Source organism: Manis pentadactyla, chromosome 12, assembly GCF_030020395.1.
Source record: "Manis pentadactyla isolate mManPen7 chromosome 12, mManPen7.hap1, whole genome shotgun sequence".
In the NCBI taxonomy this organism is placed as follows: Eukaryota; Metazoa; Chordata; class Mammalia; order Pholidota; family Manidae; genus Manis; species Manis pentadactyla.
Genome location: NC_080030.1, coordinates 30,595,877 through 30,618,691, shown reverse-complemented (window position 1 = coordinate 30,618,691; position 22,815 = coordinate 30,595,877). Strand labels below are relative to the sequence as shown.

The window sequence follows — 22,815 nt, the reverse complement described above, 5'->3', positions numbered from 1 at the left end:
AAACTAGATTATAGTAAATAAAGGATTTAATTGACAGTGTTTAGAGAGAGCGTAAATGTGCCTTTTAAGAATGTTTGCTTAAAAGTGGTCTTTATAGGAAATCGCAGTGTGATTTTGCGTAATTTTGCAGTACTTACTAACCTTTTGAGTGACATGATACAATGGTGGGATTTCCTAAGACACACACAGAGCTTTGGGACTCCTTTTGCCATCTAGTGAACTAGCCGCGTTCTGTGAATGTGGCCACGTCTGCTTCCCACTTGTTTCCCGTGGTTATTGTTACCTTCAGTAAAGGGACCCAGAGTGTCATGAGCATGTCAGTCTCAACACTGGTCGGAGAAGAATGACTTAGAAAGCCAGGACTGAGAAAAGGAAGGCAGTGAGGAATTGAATGTGATAAATGCAGTAGTGAGCGAGCAAATAAATAAATAAATAAATAAATACAACTGAGAATAATTAGCTGTAGTCCATGAACTCATCCCTAGTGGGGCTGCTTATGGAAGGTGATAACTGATAGTTCAGCAAAAAAGTATTTTGACGGCCACGTTACAGTGAAGGGTAGTAGTATGTGTGGTTAAAAAGGGGTATATTGCACAATGAAAACAACAGTTGATAAATTTTCTTAGGTTTTCGTTATTATGTTTCATAAAAAACTCTATATTGAAAATAAAGACATGGTTTAGAGACTATTGTATTCTAAAAGTCAATTTAATGTGAATATTTTTCCTTCACAGGTAAAAGGGGGAACACAGCTTTGAAAGATCTCAAGTTGGTCAGTGGTAAAACTGGATCATTTGGACTAGGTAACTAGATTCCCATTTTAGTGTTGACTGCTTGAAGGTAATTATTTCTTAGGATGAAATAACTGAGGTGACTTAGTCACTCACAGGGGCACCTCGTGAGCAGAAGATGTTTGGATGGCTTTGTGCATCCAGCGGGGATATAGTAGCAGCTTGGCAGACTATCCTGTGGAGTTCAGCTCTCGTAGGGAAGGTCGGCATTAAGCAGGTACCCAGAGATTCTGTGCCTGTTAAAGGAGTCAGTACACATTGTGTGAAAGTGGGCAGTAGGCTGGGCCCGGCCTCGGCATCCCAGAAAGGCCTCTCCTTGGAAGTGACTCCTCTGCCAAGACTTGAAGGGTAAGGGCCAGGGAAGAGCTTTCAGTGAGACTGAGAGGACAGTTTGTACAAAGGCAGTTACTTCTTCGGGTGCTGGGACTGTGTGGTCCAGGCCCTGGGGAACTGGTATAATGGAGGAGAGAGGCTTGTAACCAGAAGAAGTGTGCGCTGTTGTGTTCAGTTCTTTCGGTAGATTGATTCCTACAGAAGAAAGGACCTCAGTGTGAATATAAAGAGCCCTGGGCCGCTTATGCAGAGCATGGTTCTCACCTGGTTTTCTCTGTGCCAAACTGCAGGCCGGTGTGATAGACATACCTTAAGAGAAACATTTCAGAGAGTGGAAAGAACTTGAGTTTGGAAGTGGATAGATAAAGTAAAATCCCAGATGTGGCACTAACAGGTGGGTAAGGTAGTAGGTAAACGAAGCTATTTCCTCATCCGTTAAGTGGAACTACTGACATCTACCTCGTGTTAAAAGTAGATAAAACCTAAATATGTGCCAGACATAAATAGAAGTACAGTGCCTGGCATGGTGGGTGCCTAATAAATGTCAGCTTCCTTTATACGTTACTTTGTTTCTCCGTGTGCAGCAGAGTAGTTGTTCCCTGAGTGCCGGATTCTGGTCAGCAGTGCCCTGGCCTCGTGGCAGCTGCTGAGTCTGTGGTCAGGTGGGCCTGCTCCCTCTTCCCTTCCTTCTCCCCTGCTGGGTGGGGTGGCACTTGCAGTCAGACATTCTTCTGCACACCCCGATGTGAAGTCTGCTCCCAGGTTTTTGCCCCACACCCTGCTTCAGCGAAGAGCTACCACCAGAGACTTTGCGCCAAGCTCCACACCTGGCGCTGCCCCTCCTGCCCTGTCCTGGCTTCTGTTTGTGTCTCACCTTTGTAGTATTCAGTCCATTGGCTGCCATCTAGTTTCTTTGATGACCCGGCTCTTTGTCAAAGCAAGGGGGTTCCCAGGCCATATTTGAGGAACAGGTACTGAGACTCCTCCTTCTGAGGGAGGGGGTCCTGCGACTTCCCCCCACCCTGTGTGGGGGACTCTGGGCCACCCGGGCTGGGGCTTTTGGAGCCACTCACGTGTGACTTACCAGTTCTCTAGCTGAATGTGTGGTCACATGGCCAGCCACTAGGGTTCAGTATAAATAAGCATCTGTTTGTAGTTTTGTTTAATGGTATTATAACAGTATCGTTTTCTTTTCATTCTGTGTATACAGTATTCTTGGTGTTCTAAGTGACATCAGTGCTAATAGACTAGGAGAATAATATTAGTGATGTGTGCCTGGCACTGTACCAGAAAACAGTTTTATTTAGTTCTCACCCTGTGAGGTAGGTTTTATTATTATCTTTATTTTTACAGGTGAAGAACCTAGGATTAAGTTATTTGCCTAAGATCATACCACTTAGAATCCTGATACAACAAAGAGCTCTAATTGCTGTGTTCTCTTACCTACACATTATTTAGCCATTGTTTAAGTATCAATGGAAAAATAAATTCTGTGTTCTAAAGCAATAATTCAAAAGTAAAACTTTATAGTACACTTCCTTCAGTTTGGTGGACAAATATTAGTTACAGGCTCCCATGTTCACAGGCACTTTGTGTGTTTGGAGCATGACTGGGCAGTACTTTCTGTGAAGGGTTGAGTCGGTGTGTATGTTTTAGGCTCTGTGGGTCACATGTGGTCTCTGTCGCATATTCTTTGTGTTTTTTTGTAATCCTCAAAAAAATGTAAAAGCCATTCTTGCAGGCCATACAAAAGCAGGTTGTCGACTGGATTTGGCCTGTGGGTCAAGTTTATATACATAGTTACATAGTTATATATAGAACGAAGACATCAGACTTGAATGTGTTCGAGCATGTTATTCAGTAAATAATTTGTAACTGGCTGCAGATGCAGAAGATGGGGGCATCAGTTGACTCTCAGTCCAGCTTCCCCAAGTCTGCACTTGGTCTACCTGGAGTGCTGTGACCGGACTTGGAGGCCGCCTCCCAGCCTTAGGAGTCGCTGCTGCCGTGGCTCCTCTTGGGCCTTGCACACCAGCCACCTGCACTGATTGGTTTAATCAGAAGCTTTCTCCATCTTTCTCCCCTGAACTTTGCTTGACAGTTCTGCTTTCCTTCAGGCACTGTATACTCCCAACCTTGTGTGCACCCCCAGCCTGTGTATACCCCTAACTTTGTGTCTCCCCTAACCTGTGTACACCCCCCTTATGTTGGAAGCTGTGTGGCACGCAGGCTGTGGCTGGAGCTCAGCTGTGTAGTGGGGTGAGGGCAAGCCTGGAGTCCCCATGCCCATGCCCTGCTTACTGGGGACTGCTGACAACAGGCTGGGGGTCCTTGGCCAGGATCTACGTGTTCTCCATTTTTCCAGCGCTCTCTCCTCCCTGTCCCATATGGGTTGTCTGTCTGTCTATTTATGCTGTAGGACGCTTGGCCCTCAGTTATCTCTGGCCCGGACCCCATGGTAGCTGTCTGTCCCCTTCCTTTCCTTCCTGCCCAGCACCGCCCAGTACGGTTCTGCTGCAGTAGTTGGCATGTTGGTGGAAGACAGAAACCCATTACCCTTCACTATTTCTGCCCCCCCACCCTCCCCCAGCCCCGGTCCCCTCTGCATTCATGCTGAAGGCCCTGCATGGCCTCTGCCAGCCCTGCTCTCCCCACCCTGCCCCCAGATTCATTTTCTCTGGTTATACTGGCTTCCTCACTCTTTAAACCACCACACCCTCCCCTGTCTCAGTCTTTGCACGTGTTTTCTTCCTCATGGGATCCTGATAATTTGTATATCTGGTACCTTCTTTAGGCTTCAACTCAGCTGTCACCTCAGAGAGCCCCCGTGAGCCTTGTGAACCATGTCTGGCTTCAGACTGGCCTCCCCTTTCCTCTCGCTGGAGGGTCAGTCCCTCTAGCTAGAGGTCAGGGAGGCCGCCTTACCTTGGGGGCTCATAGCCACTTATTTGAATGCATTAACAGTTAATGTAAATTAATACATTAACAATTAATGCTTTGTTAATCAGGGAGGCTTATCAGAGAGAATCGTGTGTGCTACTGCCTGTCCGGAACTTGAATCCCCTCAGCCATGCCCCTGTTGCAGAGAGAGCCTGTCTGGAGCTTGGAAGGACTGTCCACACCAGCAGTGTCTCAGAACCGTGTGCTGCTGAGCCGGACCTCTTCTCCTGCTCTGCATCTTCCCTTTTCCCAGTGTGTCTTCCACAGGCCGGTCATGCACAGTATGAGACGGCTCTCCTGGGCCCCTGAAGTCCTTACCTGGAGGTTCACGACCTGGTTCCTCAAACGTTCCTCAGGAGACACAGAGGGGACTCAGGCACACCCTCTGCTGAGGCCTCATGTACACTTGGCCACCCACTCTTTAACGGTCGCCCTGTCCTTGGGACACCACCTTGTATGAAGGGCTTCCTGCACGCCAGGGAGTGTGCCGAGCCCCTCCTGTGCACGTGTCCTTAACACCAATCCTGGCTTCGGTGTTTGTGGGGCCACGCTTCAGAGCCGAGGAAACGGCCAAGGGAGGGGACCTCCCTCTCCAGCAGCCGCAGAGCTCTTTGGGGGTGCTTGGCCTGGCCGGGGCTGCCCTCTGGCTGTGTGTGCACCTCTTCACACCTTGGGATCAGTTCTGAATTTTATATACTGTATTAAGTTGAGAAGTCTCAGTAGTTCAAAAAAGGTAACGAGGGCTTGATGATAACTTACTTTTGCTGTATCCCATTACATCAAATATTTGCTTTTAATGTCAAGTGATATTATAAAGATAAACATATAATATGCCTAAGCTTTTGAGCATTTGGAATAAAAGACTAAATATGAATATTTTATGATATATTAATTTTTAGGTAGTTTACTTTGTCATTCACTTTGATATTATATATGGTAAAAAAGAAGTCTCTGATCTCTGACACTCTTTAAAGATACAATATAATTCAGTAATGTAGGTTTTTTTGAAGTGTGTTTAACTGTAGATAAATTGTGAAATGTGTTTGTGCAAATGTAATATATATATCTTAAACTTACTAGGGACTGGAGAAGATGATGACTATGCTGATGATTTTAATAGGTAAGGAAAATAGTTGGGCTACAAATGTATACATTGTAAACATTTATGAACAAGGCAAGTATGAATTACGCTGGTGCTTATTTTAGTTTATTTGATTCTCATATTGATTGAAGGTGAATAAAAGATAGTTCATCCAAAATTACACCATGGACTTTGAAGTGTGTCTTTTTGACTTTACATTAGAATAGGGACGTTGCTGTTATGTTCGGGAAGCTTGTAAGATTAAGATCAAAACATGGCACTGACGGGCTGACCCAGCCACGTAGGAGCTGTTGGGTCGCTGGGTCCCAGGTGCTGCTCCTCCGTCCCTCACATGGTGGCAGTTGTCTACATTCAACTCAGAAAAATTGTCCTCTTAAATTATTTTTCTGATTCGGGTGACATTCCTTAATAGTTTGTTTCAGGTAACTTTTTTATATACATAAAGATAATCTATGAGTTGGCTGATAATTTGAAAGTAGTATTTGTTGTGGATATATTTAGAAATTTTGAATTAGAGTCTGAGAATTTTATATAATTGACAGGTTTTTTTCTTTCCAGTTGGGAATTCATTCTTATTTTTTAATAGCATAATTTATTGTACAGTTTTTTGAGAGAGAGAGGATGTTGCTGATGGTTTTAAAAATCTGGGTTTGCTGCTTTCTTGCCCTCGTGGCCACCACCACCATCATTCAGCAGCTCTTTCTGCTGCTGCCTGGGTGAAGTTATTTTAAGGGTCAAGTGAGATAATATATATGAAATTAATAATATTTAATATTAATATTTAAAGGATTCAATATCTGATAAATTGAGGAATTGTAGTTACTCTCAAAATGTTCATAATAAGAGTGCTTGTTTTTCTTTTTTTTTTTTTCATCTTAAATTAGTACCAGCCATCGCTCAGAAAAAAGTGAGCTAAGCATTGGTGAAGAGATTGAAGATCTCTCTGTGGAGATAGATGACATCAACACCAGTGATAAAGTAGGTGCTGCGCATTTCCCACAGATTTCTATTTGTGCCTGCTTGTCTGGATTTTCTCTGAAGCTTCACAATTTTACACAGATTAGGACAAAACAGTTGAAAATTGTGAAAAGTTCGTGACGGTTACCTGGTCCACTTCTAAAAAGAATGTCTTAATGAATATGTAAGATTATTTTTGACCGTCATCTACTTTGGTAACTGAGTGCTTTTGAAATGTCAGCATATGATAGTTACTAGGGTGCCAGTTGCTGTGGTTACATGGACCACAGTAGAGTCAGAATCAACCAGCTCAGTGGTATGGACGGTACAGGCAAGAGGTTATGTTCAGAGGGGTCAGCGTGGACCGTTGGTGCAAAGATGAGCACCACGGCTGTGCAGGGGACGAGCAGGCTGGAGCGCTGTGTTGTGAGGCCTGAGCAGGCAGGTCAGGCCGGTGCTGGCGCCCCTCCCAGACAACACGGTGCACCGGGGGCAGTATAAGAGTAGGAGTCCATGCTGGAGATGCACCTTTGACCTTGGGCGGCTAGCAGAGCACTGACATGTGTGTCCCATGGGAGAGGTGAGGGAGCACCTGAGGATCACCTGCTGGTGCCCACGGAGCGGGACCCCGGCCCAGGTGAGTCTGCCTCTCAGGTGTGGGTTTCCAGGAAGAGGGCTTCTCCAGGTGCAGGAGGTTCTCCGTGGTCACCACAGGGTGAAGGCCTCTGAAAGAGGCGGCACAGTCTGAGCCAGCAGACCGGGGCAGGGGGGGTGTTGCCCCGTGTGCAGTGTGTTCTTAGGCAGGCTTTACCCTTTGAGCCTCAGTTTGGTTTTTGGTGAGATGGGGGTGCTAACGCCTACCTCATGTGGTGGTTTGAAGGTTAAGTGATAATATGTAAAAAGCTCTTCTAATTCCTGACACACATATAGGCTTACAATAATTTGTCTTTCTCTTACCTTTTCCCCTAATGTCATCCTTAAGAGGCTTAAAAATGTTGCTTTAAACTTACCTAAAGAACTGCAGAAGGATAATTAAAAATAAAAATTTTCTTGTTAATGTAGAAATCAGCTGTTAGCTCAGCCTTCTGGTGTTATCACAAATATCACAATAGGAGGAAGAAAGGGAACGGTAGAGGAAACAGGTCAGTATTTAACATGAAGCAGTCAGAGTATAAGATAATATTTAAATTGTAGCTCTGTGTTTCACAAATTACCTATGATGCCAGCTATATTTTGACACCAATTCTTTGCTTTCTTTTGAACAACAAAGCTTGCTGACCTGACGCAGGACCTGACCATGTCCCAGCTCAGCGACGTGGCAGATTACCTGGAAGACGTTGCTTAGACAGGAAAGAAGGAAGTGCCCTAATCAATACAGGACAAAGGACTGTAATTGGTTCCTTTTTTTTTTTTCCAGACAATCACTCTTTGCTGGAATGTCTGCTCCCTGTTGGTGCCTCATGTTTCAGAAAGACTGCAGATTTTTAAAAAATTAACTTTTTGTCATACTAAACAAAGTACTTCCTACTTGAGCCCATGTGTGGGAGATTTAATATTCTTAATTTGGTTCAGTTACACATTTTTCTATGGAAATTGATTGTCTGTGATCAGATTCATTACCCAGGGTGGCACCAGTGTTAGGAGTATCATGGAAAGGGTGAGTAAAGCTGGAGGTTCACACAGCTGTGTGTGCGCGCGTGGTTTTAGTCATCCAGAGTCACAGTGCATTTGATACCAGGTGGTTCTGCAGAGAGTCTGCAAATGACTGGGTGCATTTGTAGTGCTGACACCTATTACTGTAAATCACATTTGATGTCAATTTTATTTTGTATTTCCTTCCATTTGGAAGGCTTGTTAGACCATTAAGGTTATATTAAACTACTCTTGTGCATGCTGTCATTTTGCTTGTTTTAATGAAATCTTGAGGTGGTTGTGACTTAATTCACCAAGTTGTTAGTGGCAGTATTTGGGGCTGCCTGCCCCTTTGACCTTGTGAGAGGCGCTGGTCGCAGGTTCTCTTCACCATAGTTATTGTAAAGCTACCTCAAAACATTCTAAACACTGAAACCCATCTGGAACCATTAAGCAGTACTCTTATTTCAGATCTGTAAGTTGATGATACTAAAATCCAAATTGAACTATAACAGTAGTAATGCCCTAAGACCATACACAGTTGGACAAGCTATGCACTGTATGTGATTCTGTGGCCACTCTTTCAGGTGAGCCCGGAGCAGGGCTTCACAGTCTCCTTCCCCTTGTATCCGCGTGAAGCTGTTTCTGTGGCTACTGACGTGTTGCTGAGGCATCGTGGGTTTTGGAGTGATGCGTGTATGCGCCTGTGAACATAAACTGCTTGTATGTGAAGTGTTGTACTTTAAAATTTTAGTTAGTTTATGGCTTCTTATGAACAGTTACCATTATTAATAAAAGGTGCAAATTAGACTTAATTCTTGGTCTCATTAAGTGAGCAGACTTCCTGGTTTGTGTAATGCCATTTTTTCATTTTGTATCAGCCCAAGTATTAGAAAAGTATTTGCTGGGCCCTCATATGTAAAGGGAAATGATAATGTAAGCATTAAGATTATATAACGTTAGAGTCTGATTTTGTAAAATTTAAGTGAAATGGAGCCAAAAACACTAAGAGAACGTAAGACAAAAAAAGGGTGAGAAAGTCTGGAAGCAGCTGTTTGTCTGCCCTTGATTTGTAGGCTGTGATCTCAGTTGAGTTTTTCATGTTTTATGTGTGTAAATAGCATTGTGTGAATATGAAATCAGTTGCTAAAAGTCCCCCGTATGCTTGTTAGAAAATGCACTTAGATGTCTTGTCTATAAACAGTCACTTTCTATAAAGCATTAGAGTTCTGGCCCTCTGGGGTCCAATGAATATGTGATTTATTATTTATATTATTGGATAGCTAGATTCCAATGATATGGTTTGAAAGTATAACAAGAGGTGGCTTTTTAAACTTGTGGGAACTTGAACAGTAGCATTTGAAACTTGTCATTTTTGTTATCCAGAGACTCTGACCTTTTGATAATGTCTGGGAAGATGGGGAGAAGAGTGCCAAACATGAGACTTCCTTTGTCATTAGCACTACATACATATGATTGGAAAATTTTAAATAACTTAAGTGATGAAAAAGTATTATTTCTACATGTGTTTTTTGCTTAGATTTTTTAATGTGTTTAGTGCTTTCTTTTTGTTAAGAAATACATACTGAAGTATTAACCCATGGAGAACATCTTTATGGTAAACCTGTGTTTCACAGAGGAGTCGACATGTGCTTAGTCTCACTGATGGTAACCCAAAGGGAATAAAGGCTTTACTCTTACCTGTGGAGCCTGTCTCACAGCCTTTATATTGCACAGTGTGTGACAAGGACCAAGTGCTGCTGTGTGGGTGATGCTCTTGTCCCTGTCACAGAGCCTGCCTCCACCATCCCCCCCACCCACCAGGCCCCAGCATGTGGGCCTGGCCACCTCCCCGTTGATGTTGGCTCTGTCTTGGGATGGCCACACTTGCCTCCTGATGTCTGCATCACCCTCTCCCAGAACTTGTCCAGCCAGCTTGTTTTGTCTTGTTTTCCGAGAAGCTCCAGCCCCAGGAGTTCCTGTTTTCCCTCCCACCCTGACTCTCTGTCACCTCCACCCCATGTGTTTTACTCATCACTGAAATGGGCCTGTTGACTGTCCATAAGCTCCATTACAGCCAGGATGTTTCCAGCCACTGTGCATCCTTGGTACCTAGAACAGCATTTGGTCCATGTATGTGCTCAGGAAGACTCCATGAACTGGCTCTGAGCACTGGCAAGGAGGCCTGGGAAATGTAGTTTCTGGCTGGGCAGCTGCCTCCCAAGAACACTACCACACAGCTGTGTGGCAACAGCTGTCCTGACCAAACCTGGAGAGGCTCCAACCTCACCGGGGAGAATTGTGCTCCTGGTTCCATAAAGGCTGTCATTGGACAGCTGGTCCCTGGCTCTCTGCCCCTTCTGCACCAAGACTAGCTGGAACAGTGCTCTTGATGGAAATGGACAGTCGTTCTGCCTGGGGCTATGTTGGCACAGGAGGGAAGCAGAGCAGGACTTGAGTAGCTGGACAGATGACCCTGCTGGACATGTGAGGAAGGAGAGCTGGAATGGCGACTGTCCTGGCGAAAGCTGAGCCCCAGGGAGGCAGAGCAAAGCCGCCTGATCCCCACCTGTGCTCTGCCCACCCCTGCCCTCTTGACATGGTCTGCCCTGCCAGCCTCCATTCTAGGAAGGGGCATAGTTGGTGAAATGGGCAGAGAAAATAAGGGCAGCAACATTTATGACTCACTCGTGCAACTTTCAGAGCAAACAAGCCCTGAGCTGTCAGGAAAGTGAACAGCATGGTATAAACAGCTGGTTATCTCAGAGGAAACCTAATTCAGACACCAAGATAGTTTAAAAAGAAAAACCTGATTACACTGCTTGAGATTTGAGATAACTTTTACTTAAAAGAGGCTGCTATGGAAAAGGTACAATCAAAATGATTTTCAGTTAAAAAAATCATTGGTCTAAGTTCAGTAGAAGTGATCAGATAACTCAAAAAAATTTAGTAACCTTAGCGGTAAAGAACTCTGTGTTTAGTAAAAAGGCAAAGATGAAGACTGAATAGCCTTGAGGTGAGGTGTGGGCTGAGGATCCGTTGAGGACTAGCATCCATGTGCCCTTGGACAAGTCCCCGGGGCAAACGGGCAGACACTGGCAAGGATGTGCATGGGCGCAGGGGCTCCTGGGTGCATATATCCTGTAAAACGGCATTCCTAACATAAGAAGACTTCCAAGATTACCTAAAAGGAAAGAGTGAAATTGCCTGTGTGGGATTGGCTAGAAGTTAGCCACAACTACAGTTAGAAGAGGATTTTTGAACCTAGCATATCTGTGCTAATAAGAAAGGAAACTTCCTGTCAGTAGGAAGTGAATCCCAAAGCGAGGTTAGGTGGGCCTGGATCTTGCGTGTTATCGGGCTTACTCTGCCCCTACAGGGCTTGCTGTCCCTGGTGAAGGTGACCTGTGAATCCTCCCTGCCTTGGCAAAGCTGGCCACGCCTTTCCTGGTGGCGCCTGCAGGCGGGACAGTTAAGCTGGGTAAGGTCTGCCTTCTTCACACAGACCTGCTTCCTGAGAAACGGAGGAGAGGGCAGGGGGTTAGAAAGGGCCAGCAGCGGGGGCTTGGCAGGGCCAGTCTCAGGTGCATTGGGAGGAAGAGAGGCAGGTGGCGGCAACAGGACAGAGGCGTCCAGATGGTGGCTTACACGATGGTCATTTCTGCTGTTTTAACTTGAGTTGGTTTTTGACGATTTATGAAATCTTCAGATTTGATGATTAAGTTATTTTTCCCATTAGTCTTTAATTTTCAAAACTGTAGTTGCTAAAAACAATTTTGGCATGTTTTATAATTTGCCAAATTATGGGATATAGATCTTAATCATACTTGTTTGTAAATAATTTTTAGTTTTGTAAAACTGGTAGCTCTTCTGAAATGAAAATTTTTGCTAAGTTCCCTTTTCATTTAAAGCCTTCAGTGTTCCTGTGCTCTCTCAGTCCACATTGGTGTGTGGTTTTGACCTTGGTACAATTCTGTGCCAACTGCACTGAACTGCATGGTCATGGCTTGTTGCCACGTGGTTGCTTTTGCCTGGGACACACCCCCTGCCTCTGCCTGTGCCCCCCTCGCTTCCCATCTCATGCATACCTGGGCCGTGTGTAGTCTCCCCAAGGCCCAGGTGAGAGGGTATAAATGTCCTCTTCCCTCAGTGTACAGGTACTCGTCACCTGCTCACTTTTGCTGTCTGCACACCTGTCGTGGGGGAAATGTTACCGATATTCCAACGTGTTTGACAACTGTTTAGGTTTTGCCGGACACCAGGTACTGTGCCATGAGCACACACGCATCTCACAGCATCCTGGTCTCTGCCCACAGGGACCAGGGACATGTGTCCGCACTGTGTGCTGGCGGCTGGAGTGTGTGCACTGCCTGCCATGCCTCTTAGGAACAGGGCAGAGAATAAACTTGCACCTTGTGTGGGGACAGGAGAATGTCAGATGATCTTTGAACTTTGGGAAGCTGATGAGCTGAGGGGTCTGCCCAGGATTACTGGAATCATGCAGCACAAGGAAGTGTTACCAGCAGGGAGGTGCCGTGCAGGAAGCAGGCATGCAGGAGGCGGTGCAGCAGAGCGAAGGCAGGTGCGTTTTGAAACCTGCCCGAGTAGCTGCTGGGCAAGTTACTATCAACAGTCAGTTTGTTCATCTGTAGAAGGAGGAGTAAATAACTGATGACCTCATAGGGCTGTTGTGGAAAGCAGATAATGCTTGTGGAACGTTTAGTATTATTCTTGGCAAACAGTACTTGGGGGTATCAACCATTTTTACCGAAAGGGAACAGTCACAGTTTTACTGGAGGTGGGAAGGTCAGCAGGGCCTCAGGGGGCCCAGCTTCCGAGGAGCCTCTGTCACCCTCCAAGGCCTGGTCCCGACGCCCCTCGGCCTGGGAGCCCGCCTCCCCGTTATCGGGCTGCCTCCAGCGGGTGGGGCAGGCCTGGCCGGTCCCCTTAGGCCTCTCAGTGCTGTCGGGACCTGGGCTGCTCTTCAGGACGCGCCACCGCCACGTGGGGGAGACTGGCAGCTCATTAACGAAATGAAAACCACTGAAACTTACCAGCACCGAGGTATGTCATCACAATTCACATTGACTGTGATTTTAACCCCAGAACGCATTGTTTGGGATTAGAGAATAACTCGGTGCGCTCCAGGCCAGCCGGCCGAGGGACGTTAAGCTTGGGCCCCCACGGCGCGCTGCGCTCGGTCCCAACGCCGGGGCGCAGGAGCGGGGCGGGCGCTGACAGGTCCTCCCCAGGCACACCGGACTCGGCGACGCGAGAGTTAAACTTTGAATAGAAATGAATAGGCCCTTGTATTATTTGATGATCCATTCAATGAAGAGTACATCCTATAAGTGTAAAAATACCTCTCTGATTTGACACAAAATATGGGTAATGATAATGTAAAGCTGTAATGTGTAATGTAAGATATGTTGAAGACATTAATGAAAAACTGCTGAATGTCATAAAAAGAGAATGATTTCTAAAATGTTTCTAGTCACTGAAAGAAAATTTGAAATGCCATAAATCATAAACTTCTATGTGAAAACTGAACTTGAAAAAAGTTTCCAAAATTTGGTGATTCTAAAACTTACCTATTTCCAAAAGTGAATTGTAAAGATCGATGATACTCATAAAATATATAAATAATTAAAAAACCATTTTGATCAGTCATTCCAGAGAAGAATTATCTTCACAGAAAGATATTTTTAAAAAGTCATTGTGATATGAAGAGGTGATATCAGAAAGTACACCATTAAAGTGATGTAGGAAGGGTGTGTTGATGTCTTGTTGGCTAATAAAAGTGTTGTGTGATTTTCCTACATTTCGTGATGTTTGGTATTTGTAAGTTTTTTAAAATTTATAATTTGTGGGAATTTTGTTTCTTCAGGTATTTCCATTTATAGCTAATTTTGTGTAAGTGATTTGTAGCCCTTTTCTAAAAGAAGATTCTCCCCAGTGTTACAGGCTTCAGGCCCAGTGAACAAGGCCCTGCCCATGTCAACCGGCGGGGCCTCCAGACAGGAAAGCAGTGTGGATGGAAAACCAGCTCAAGTCTGTCACCAAGTAGCACTGGTCCTTGGAAATATGTACGAGTCTGAAATCCGAGCAGATCCTGTGCCTCAAATAACTTAGGAATATGAAAGTTGCAGATCCTGCAGACCTTTGCTGGAAAGCTCTGCACCTTCCAGTATCCTCCTCCTCCGCCCGCAAACCTTCCTCGCAGCCCATTGGCCGCACTCCCAAACAGCGCCGCCCGCTGCACTGAGGGCCGTCCCGGGAGGGGGCAGGAGACCGGAAGTACTGGTTAGAACTCAGCGTTTACCACAAGAGGGTACTTCCATCGCAGGAAATCACCGTGAATCCTTATAGAAATGGCCCTGGGTGACAAGACTGGACATATTTGGATACAAGTCTTCATCAGATGTGTATTTCGCAAGTATTTCCTCCCAGTCTGTGGCTTGTCATTTCATCATCAGTCGTTCTCAAGAGAAGACGTTTCAAATTTGAATCAAATCTGCCTTCCATGGATTGGGCTTCTGGAGGCATATCCGGAAACTTGACCAAACCCAAAGGTCACCTAGAGTCTTCTCTGTTTTTTTTCTAGTTCTTTTGTAGTTTTGTGCTTTACGTTTGGCTCTATGCTATGTTTCTAGTTAATTTTTAGGGAAAGCCAAAGGTCTGTGTCTAGGTTTATTTTTAACGGGTGTCCAGATGCAGCACCAGCCTGTGGAGGAGACCATCCTTCTCCCTGCACTGCCTTTGCCCCGCATCACGGAGCAGCCGCCCGCATCATGTTTCACACGTACAAAGACCCCTCCGAAGGGTCTCTCAGCCACAAAACTGTTAGTACGAATCAGAGAAATTTAAGGAAAGTATTTTCATTTGTTGCTACCATGCCTTTTTAAGGATGATTTGCACTGGGCACTGTTAATAACATAATTATCATTCGTAATAATAGGCAAAAGCAAGCTATGATTAGAACTTTTACAGTTTGTAGAGTGTTCTCCATGAGAAAGTAATTTCCATAAAACCTTGGTTTCAGTTATGGCTGTGTCCATATTTCCATGATGAACGTCACTCTGCTTCATGCTCCCAGCAGCCCAGTGGGAGGTACTCCCATTTTACAGAGAAGGGTGTGTAAGGTTGCAGAGTTGGGACTTGGGCAGATCATAGGGCATCTGTGTGCTAACAGCTGGGATGAAGTTCAGACGCAGGTGATGGAGAATCAGGCAGCGCTCACTTCATATGGACCTAATAGGAATTGCATAAACGTTTTGGTTGAAATAGGTATAATAGCCTAGAATTGATACTGATGGTAGTGAGGCCAGAAATGGACATGGCCTTGATAAATTTTCAGTGTCCACATTTGTCCTGGAAGAAGACAACGGGCTTTCTGGGGCACGGACAGATTCTTCTTAGAGTGAGAACCATACCGGTGGGCAGGGTGCAAGGACAGGACGGAGGAGAACCTCCAGGCAGCGCCAGTACCGTGGACCAACCCGAATCTGCGGTGACCAACCGGAAAGAGAAAGGTAAGCTGCACTGTGCTGGTCACATGGGCTGCTCCCACCAGGTGGGGCTCCCGACCAACAGGACTGCCACGAGCTCCATGGTCAGGAACTCAGCCTCTGCTCACGGGCCCCTTACACTGGATCAGTCACAGAAGCTTCCTGGGAGGAAATATTCCCAGCTGCAGCGGTGTGGACAAAATAATCTCATCTCGTGAGGTACTTGCTTCGGGGTGTCCAATCCAGCAGATGTTCCTAGCCCAGCTCTGAGGATGCTGGATCCGAGTGCAGGTCAGTGGGATGTTCGAATACATGCTGAGTGAATTATGTCTGTAGGCAATGCCTACTCCCTCAGTGATGTCAAAAAAATGAGTTGAATGTCTTCATAGTTGTCAGGGGTTTATTTATGTACTGAAAAAGTGAAATCTTAAGTCCTGTGAAGCATTTCAAGTATCTCACTAATGGTGGAAGTGTGTGAGATTGAATGCAGAACCACAGACGCAAACTTTCCCAAGGTCTAACTGCCAGGATCCCTGACTTATCTGGTGTCACGGCACTGTTTAATATGCCATCTGTCCTCAATTCTAACCTGCATAATATGTTTGCATTGCTTGCATAGAGACTCACTCCTCCTCAACCCTGTGGGCTTTAAGAAGCATTAACATTTAGGCCCCTGTAGAATGCACACCGAATAGGAGGCTTTGCAGATTATCTTGCTCTCTCTCCAGTGTAGCTGAATTTTCCACTGTGGTTTGGCTTCTGTGGTTTCAGAAATAATGTGTATGCTCAAAGTGTGTTCTGTTATGTAATAGCGACCCTACTGTGGATGTCCTTGTCCACCATCCTCTATTCAGCCATGCTCGCACACGCCAAAACCCTTGTCAGTATGACGACTCCAGCTCGGAGTTGCACCCATTAACTGAACTTTCTCTCTAAATGAGAGATTTGTGAACTTCATTTCCCAAGTGAAAAGATTGAAAACCTACTTAAAATGCAAACTGATCACTGTAAGGAATGCCCGTTCTTTCTTTAATGATTTAGGGTTTTCACTCTGAGGATCATCCTAATGTCAATTACTGTTAGTCCCTCAGTTCTTGCCACGGGCCGCAGAAAAAACACTGCGTTAGGCATCCGAACACTACCATTTTCCAGCTGTTCCCTTGGTTGCAACCTTTGGAGTTGCCCTGCAGAGGCTGCCGAGGACGGGGGAGCCCTGGCCCCAGGATATCCAGTGGAGACACTTGCCCTGCCCCTGAAAGCTGATAGATGATTGGATTTTTATGAATGAGAAATAAATTTCTAGAGTGTTAGGTCACAGATACACGCAGACTACCTATTTTCTTCTATTCATCACCCTGCTTGTTTCTTTTAAAACCCTTGCCACCATTAAAAATCACTGGGTCTTTGTCCATTTTTCTCCTCAATAATAAACTCCACAATGACAGGGGATAAGGGATATTTATCTTGTTGATCTTCGTATTTCCAGTGTGGTCCAGTGCCTAGCATCTAAAAGGCATTCGATAATTTTGAAGAAAAACTAAGATAAATTTGAAGAGTAATTTTGTGTGTTTTAAGAATGATGGGATGGCAAAGTGAAAATTGTTGGGTTAGGGTAATGGATTTGAATTGGGATTTTAAGTTAACATATCTAGTGTTACAGTGTTACATGTTTTCAAAAGGGAAAAGTAATCTCAATTTAAAAACAAAAAGGTCATTGTGACCCAGGTGGTGTTAATTCTCTAATCTTCAGTCGAAAGGTATCAGATGCGAGGAAAGGTGTGGTTCAGTGAATGTGAATAGAAACCATCTGGTTCTGGCTCAGAGCCTGGGACGTGGGACACTCAGGAGTCAGAGGGCAGGTGGCCCCCACTTGTCTGTGCCCAGCCCCCCAGCAACCTCAGCAGCGGCAGAGGCTCACAGCCGCCTCGGCTCTGGGGGGGGTAGAAGCCGCCTCTCTGCTGGGAGGAGAGGAGGCTCCAAAGGGCGGGACAAGCCTGTGGGAGACTTCGTCTCAGTTTCTGCTTCTGCAGCTTAGCTCTGGATGCGGGCGCCATCAAAGGGGGAGAGTGCTGATGTGCGTGATCAAAGCCAGAGCCAGCTGCCAGGAGGCAGAAAATGCTAGCGGCTTGCAAAGGGGCAGGAAGCCAGAAAAGTGACCCCATAACAGTGTTCATGAACCTTGGGCAGGCCTGAGCTGTGCATGCATGGGTCTGACCCTACACCACATTCCCTAGGCTTTGAGGGCTCAGCTACAGGGTAAGTCACTCCCTGAGCCTGACCGGCCCCTGGAGGCCATATTCACAGGACAGATCTAAAGAGCAGAGCAGAGGCTTTGAAAACAGAACCAGCTCTGGAAAGCCCATGGAAGGCTTGTAGGAACTTAGAGCTGGAACACACTGTATAGATTGCCTTCTAAAAAAAAACAACAACATTCTTCATGGAACTGAGGCAAGATTCAGAAGCTTATAGCATTCAAATATCTCAGATACAATCCAAAATTACACTGCATACAAAGAACTATGAAAATCTCAACTTGCACAGGAAAAGACAACATTTGCACATACTGTGATGACATAGATGATGGAATTATCAGACTAAGACTTTACAGTAGCTACTATAATAATGCTCCTTGAAATGAGCAGAAAGATGGAAATTAGAAGCAAAGGAACAGAACACATCAAGAATAAAGTGGAAATCAGAACTGAAAAATTCAAAGTTGGTAAAAGACTCACTGGCAGAACCAAGATGATGGAGGAATGAGTCAGTGAACTTGAAGACTAATCGACAAAATTATCTAACTTGAACAACAGAGAGAAAAAAAACTGAAAAACAAAAAACAAGAGAACCCCAAAAGGGCTAACATTTTATCATTGGAATAACAGAAAGAGATGAGAAAGAATGACTACAGAAGAAACATTTGCTTCCATGCAGCAGAGGAAACCTCTAACAAAATGAAAAGGTGATCTACTGAATGAGGGGAAATATTTGCAAATAATGTATCTAACAAGGGGCTACATATCCAAAATATATAAAGAACTCATACAACTCAATAGCAAAACAAACAATCTAATTAAAAAACAGGCAGAAGATCTGAATAGATATTTTTCCAAAGAAGACAGACAGATGGCCAATAGGTACAAAAAAGGATGCTCCACATCATTAATCACCAGGGAAATGCAAATCAAAACTACAGTGAGATATCACCTGACACCAGAGTGACCACTATACAAAAGACAAGAAATAACAAGTGTTGACAAGGATGTGGAGCAAAGGGAATCCATTTACATTGTGGGAATATAAGTTGATACAGCCACTATGGAAAAACAGATTTTAAGAGTAAGAAAAAAAATTGAAATAATGGCTAAAACCTTTCCAAGTCTGGCAAAACATATAATCTACAGATTCAAGAACCTCAGCAACTTCCAAACAGGATAAACCTAAAAGAAATCCATGTCTAGACACATCATAATCAAATTACTGAAAACTAAAACAAAAAGATCTTGAAAGCAGAGTGAAACAATGCATTATTTATAGAGGAACACAGATTCAAATTAATGCAGATTTCTCACTAGATACCATAAAAGTCAGAAGAAAGTGCTGAAGCAAAAGACCCATCAACCAAGAATTCTATATCCAGTGACAATGTCCTTCAGGAATAAAGGTACAATAAAGATATTCTCAAATGAAGGAAAACAAAATCCATTGGTAGGAGATCCTAAGAGACTTGCTAAAGGAAGTTTTTCAGATGAAAGAAGTATTATACTGGGGGGAAAAACTTGAAATACCAGGAATGAAGGAATACATCAGAAATGGTGGTTCTGTAAGTAACTATAATAGACTAATCTTCTCTTGTGTTTTAAAAATGTTCTTGATAATCAGAAACAAAAATTATCACGTTGTTCAAGTTTTCAGTGTATATAATGTATATTGATGTGATATAAGGGCATGAGGTAAAGGGTCATATATTATGATTTGGTTTCTCCATTCAACCTGAAGTGGTAAAATATGTATTCTAAGTGAACATTAAAGTTTAATTATGTGTAGTGCAATCACTCCAGCAACCACTAAAAAAATCTTTTCAAAGAGATATACTTAAACACACAACAGATAAGCAGCAATAGAATATCATAAAATGTTCAAAAAAATCCACTGGAAAGCAGAAAATAAGAGAGATGAATGAGAAACAGAAAGCAGAAAAAAAAACCACAATAAGCCTCAAAGCAAATATGTCTATACTTCTATAAAGAAATGTTCTAAACACACTAATCAAAAGACAGAAATTGTCAGATTTAAAAAGAGAGAGAACCTGACTCTATGCTGTCTTAGTGTTGATGACATTTATGGTGGGCTAGCTTCTCATTGGAAACTCACTTAGATTAGAATAAATAAAAGTAAAAGCTATGCTGTATGTCTTCAGCTTTTTTACAGAGCAGAACTGGCAGAAATGAAGGGAGAAATAAACAGTCCAACAGGAACAGTTGGAAACTTCACTAGCCCATTTTCAATAATTGATAAAACAACTAGAAAAAAGATCAGCAAGGAAACAGAAGCCTTTGAACATGACTATAAGCCAACTAGACCTAGCAGACACCTACAGAACACTACACCCAACAAAAGACTACACATTTATCTCAAGGGCAGTAAACATTTTCCAGAATAGACCATATGATAAGCCAAAATCAACCTTCAATAAATTTGAAAGTCTAGAAATAATACAAAGTACATACTCTAGCCATTTTGGAATGATATTAGAAATCAGTAGCAGGAAAAAGTAGGGAAACTAAAAAATATGTAGAAATTTAAAATCACAGTACTAAATAACCAATAGATGAAAGAAGAACTAAAATCGGAGATCAGGAAGTACCATGCTTTGGGTGAAAGTGAAAATACAACATACCAAATCTTACTGGGTAAAGCTAACAAGCTTAGAGAGAAATTTATAGTTGTAAATGAATCTCAGATCAGTAGCCTAACTTCTATCTTAAGATACTGGAAACGGAAGAGCAAAGTAACTCTAAAGCAAGTATAAAGATGAAAATCTTAAAGACCTGAGAGGAGATTCATGAAATAGGGAATAGAAAATATAGAATATCAATGAAACCAAAAACTGGTCCTTGAAAAGATATCAACAAAATCGACAAACTGTTAGCTAGATTGACCAAGAAAAAAAGAAGAATCAAATCACTACCATCAGAAATGTAAGATGTTACTTCTGAATTTACAGAAACAAAAAAGATTGTAAAAGAATATTATGAACAATTGTATGCCAACAAATTAGATAACTTTGATGAAATGGGAAAATTCCTAGAAAGACAAACTACCAAAACCAACTCAAGAAAAAATAGAAAATCTGATTAGACCTACCACAAACGAAGAGATTGAATTAATCATTATAATAAAAAACTACCCACAAAGGAAATTCCAGTTCCAGATGACTTCACTACTGAATTCTATCAAATATTTTAAAGAAATTAATATCAATTCTCCATAGTCTCTTCCAAAAGAGAGAAGAGGAGGAAACACTTTCCAACTCACGTTATGAGGCCAGTTATACTGATACCAAAAACCAAAGATCTCACAAGATGTGACAACTACAGACCAACATCTCTTAAGACTATGGATGCAGAAATACTCAACAAAATACTAGCAAACCAAATCCAACAACATATAAAAGGAATTATCCACCATGACCAAGTGGGATTTATCACAGGAATACAGAGTTGGTTCAATCTGAAAGTCAATTAAAGTAAACATTATAGCAATAGAATAAATACAAAGTCACATGATTCTCTCAAAAGATGTTCAAAAAATATTTGGCAAAATCCATCACCATCTTATGGTAAAAACACTCAACAAACTAGGAACATAAGGAAATTTCCTCAACCTAAAAGTACCTATGAAAAGCCCAATGCTAAACCATCCTTAATGGTGTAAGACTGAATGCTTTTCATCTAAAAATCAGGAACAAGACAAAGATGACCATGCTGCATTTCAACTCAACATGAGCTAGAGGTTCTAGCCAGCATCATTAGGCAAGAAAAATAAAAGCATCCTGACTGAAAAGGAGGAAAAACTAAATTTGCAGATAACACAGTCTTGTGTAAAGAAAAATCTCAAGAAGCCATTAAAAAACTACTAGAACAAATAAGTTCAGCAAGACTGCAGGATACAAGTTTCATATATGAAAATCAATTATATTTTTGCACACTTGCAATGAATAATCTGAAAATGATATTAAAATAATTCCATATGCAATAGCATCAAAAAGAATAAAATTAAAGAAATACAAAACTTATACTCTGAAACTGCAAAACACATTGAAAGAAATTAAACATCTAAATAAAAGGAAATACATCCCATATTTATGGAATAGAAGACTTAACTTTGTTAAGATGGCAATACTTTCAAATTTTTCTGTAAATTTAACACAGTCCCTATCAGAATCTTATCTGATTTTTTATAGCAATTGATAAGCTAATTCTGAAGTTATGAATATAGAATTATAAGAGATTCAGAATAGACAAAATAATCTTGAAAAAGAACAAGGGAGTTCTCATTCTTCTTGATTTTAAAACTTACTCAATGCAGTGGTGATCCAGATAGTGTGGTACTGCCATAAGAGCAGACATATAGGTCAGTGGAATAGAACTGAAAGTCCAGAAGTAAACCCATATATGAATGACCAGGTGACTTTTGGCAAGGATGCCAAGAACATTCACTGGGGGAAATAGTCTTTTCAACAAATGGTGCTGGGACAAATAAATGGCCACATGCAAAAGAATCAAGTTCAACTCTTACCTTCTACCACATACAAAAATAGCTCAAAATGGATCAGAAACCAAACTGTCAGGCCTAAAACAAAGACTCTTAGAAGAATTTATAGGGGTAAGTCTTTCTGATCTTGGATTTGGCAAAGTATTCTTAGATTTGGTATCAAAAGCAGGAGGAACAAAAGAAAAAATAGATAAATTGGGCTTTATTTTATTTTAGAAGTTTTGTTCTTCAAAGGGCACCTTCAAGAAAATGAAAAGACAACCCACGGAATAGGAGAAAATATTTGCAAATCATGTATCTGATAAGGGACTTATATCTAGAAAATATAAAGTTCTTAAAAGTTCAATAATAAATACCCAAATAACCTAATTAAAAGATGGCAAAGGACCTAAATAGCTTTCTTGAAAGATACACAAATATCTAGTAAGCACATGAAAAGATGCATGGCATCAATAGCCCAGGGAACTGCAAATCAAAACCTCAATGATACCACTTCTCATCCTAGGAAGGCTAGAAAACCTCAGATACAGCAAATGTTGGTGAGTATGTGTAGAAATTGGAACCCTCATACCTTGCTAGTGGGAATGTAAAATGGTGCCATTGCTTTGGAAAACAGTCTGGAAGTTATTCAAATGACTAAACACAGAGTCACCATATGACCCAGCAATTCCACCCCTGGATATGTACCCAAGAGAAGTGAAAACTTATGTCCTCACAACAACCTGTATGTGAATGATTACAGCAGCATTATTCATAGCAACCAAAAGGTAGAAACACC

At 42.8% G+C, this 22,815-nt stretch overlaps 2 protein-coding genes across 7 annotated transcripts in view; both read left to right on the top strand.

The window, feature by feature from the left end:
* CEP43 (centrosomal protein 43) overlaps positions 1–9,463 on the top strand; it is a 29,447-nt gene extending 19,984 nt beyond the window's left edge. For 2 of the 6 annotated variants that reach the window (XM_036926483.2, XM_036926482.2), the window contains 4 exons: positions 735–803; positions 5,145–5,184; positions 6,051–6,144; positions 7,394–9,463. In XM_036926483.2, coding sequence (XP_036782378.2) covers positions 735–803; positions 5,145–5,184; positions 6,051–6,144; positions 7,394–7,468 — 278 coding nt within the window. In that variant the 3' untranslated portion in view covers positions 7,469–9,463. Of the gene's footprint in view, positions 1–734; positions 804–1,414; positions 1,519–5,144; positions 5,185–6,050; positions 6,145–7,185; positions 7,369–7,393 lie in introns of those variants that run through there. The other 4 variants (XR_005032871.2, XM_057490286.1, XM_057490283.1 and 1 more) reach the window with 4 other exon arrangements.
* A 155-nt stretch (positions 9,464–9,618) lies between these two features.
* Positions 9,619–22,815, top strand: part of CCR6 (C-C motif chemokine receptor 6) — a 54,615-nt gene continuing 41,418 nt past the window's right edge. The window contains exon 1 of the mRNA XM_036926488.2: positions 9,619–12,819. The gene's annotated coding sequence lies outside the window, so the exon portion shown is untranslated. The remainder of the gene's footprint in view (positions 12,820–22,815) is intronic.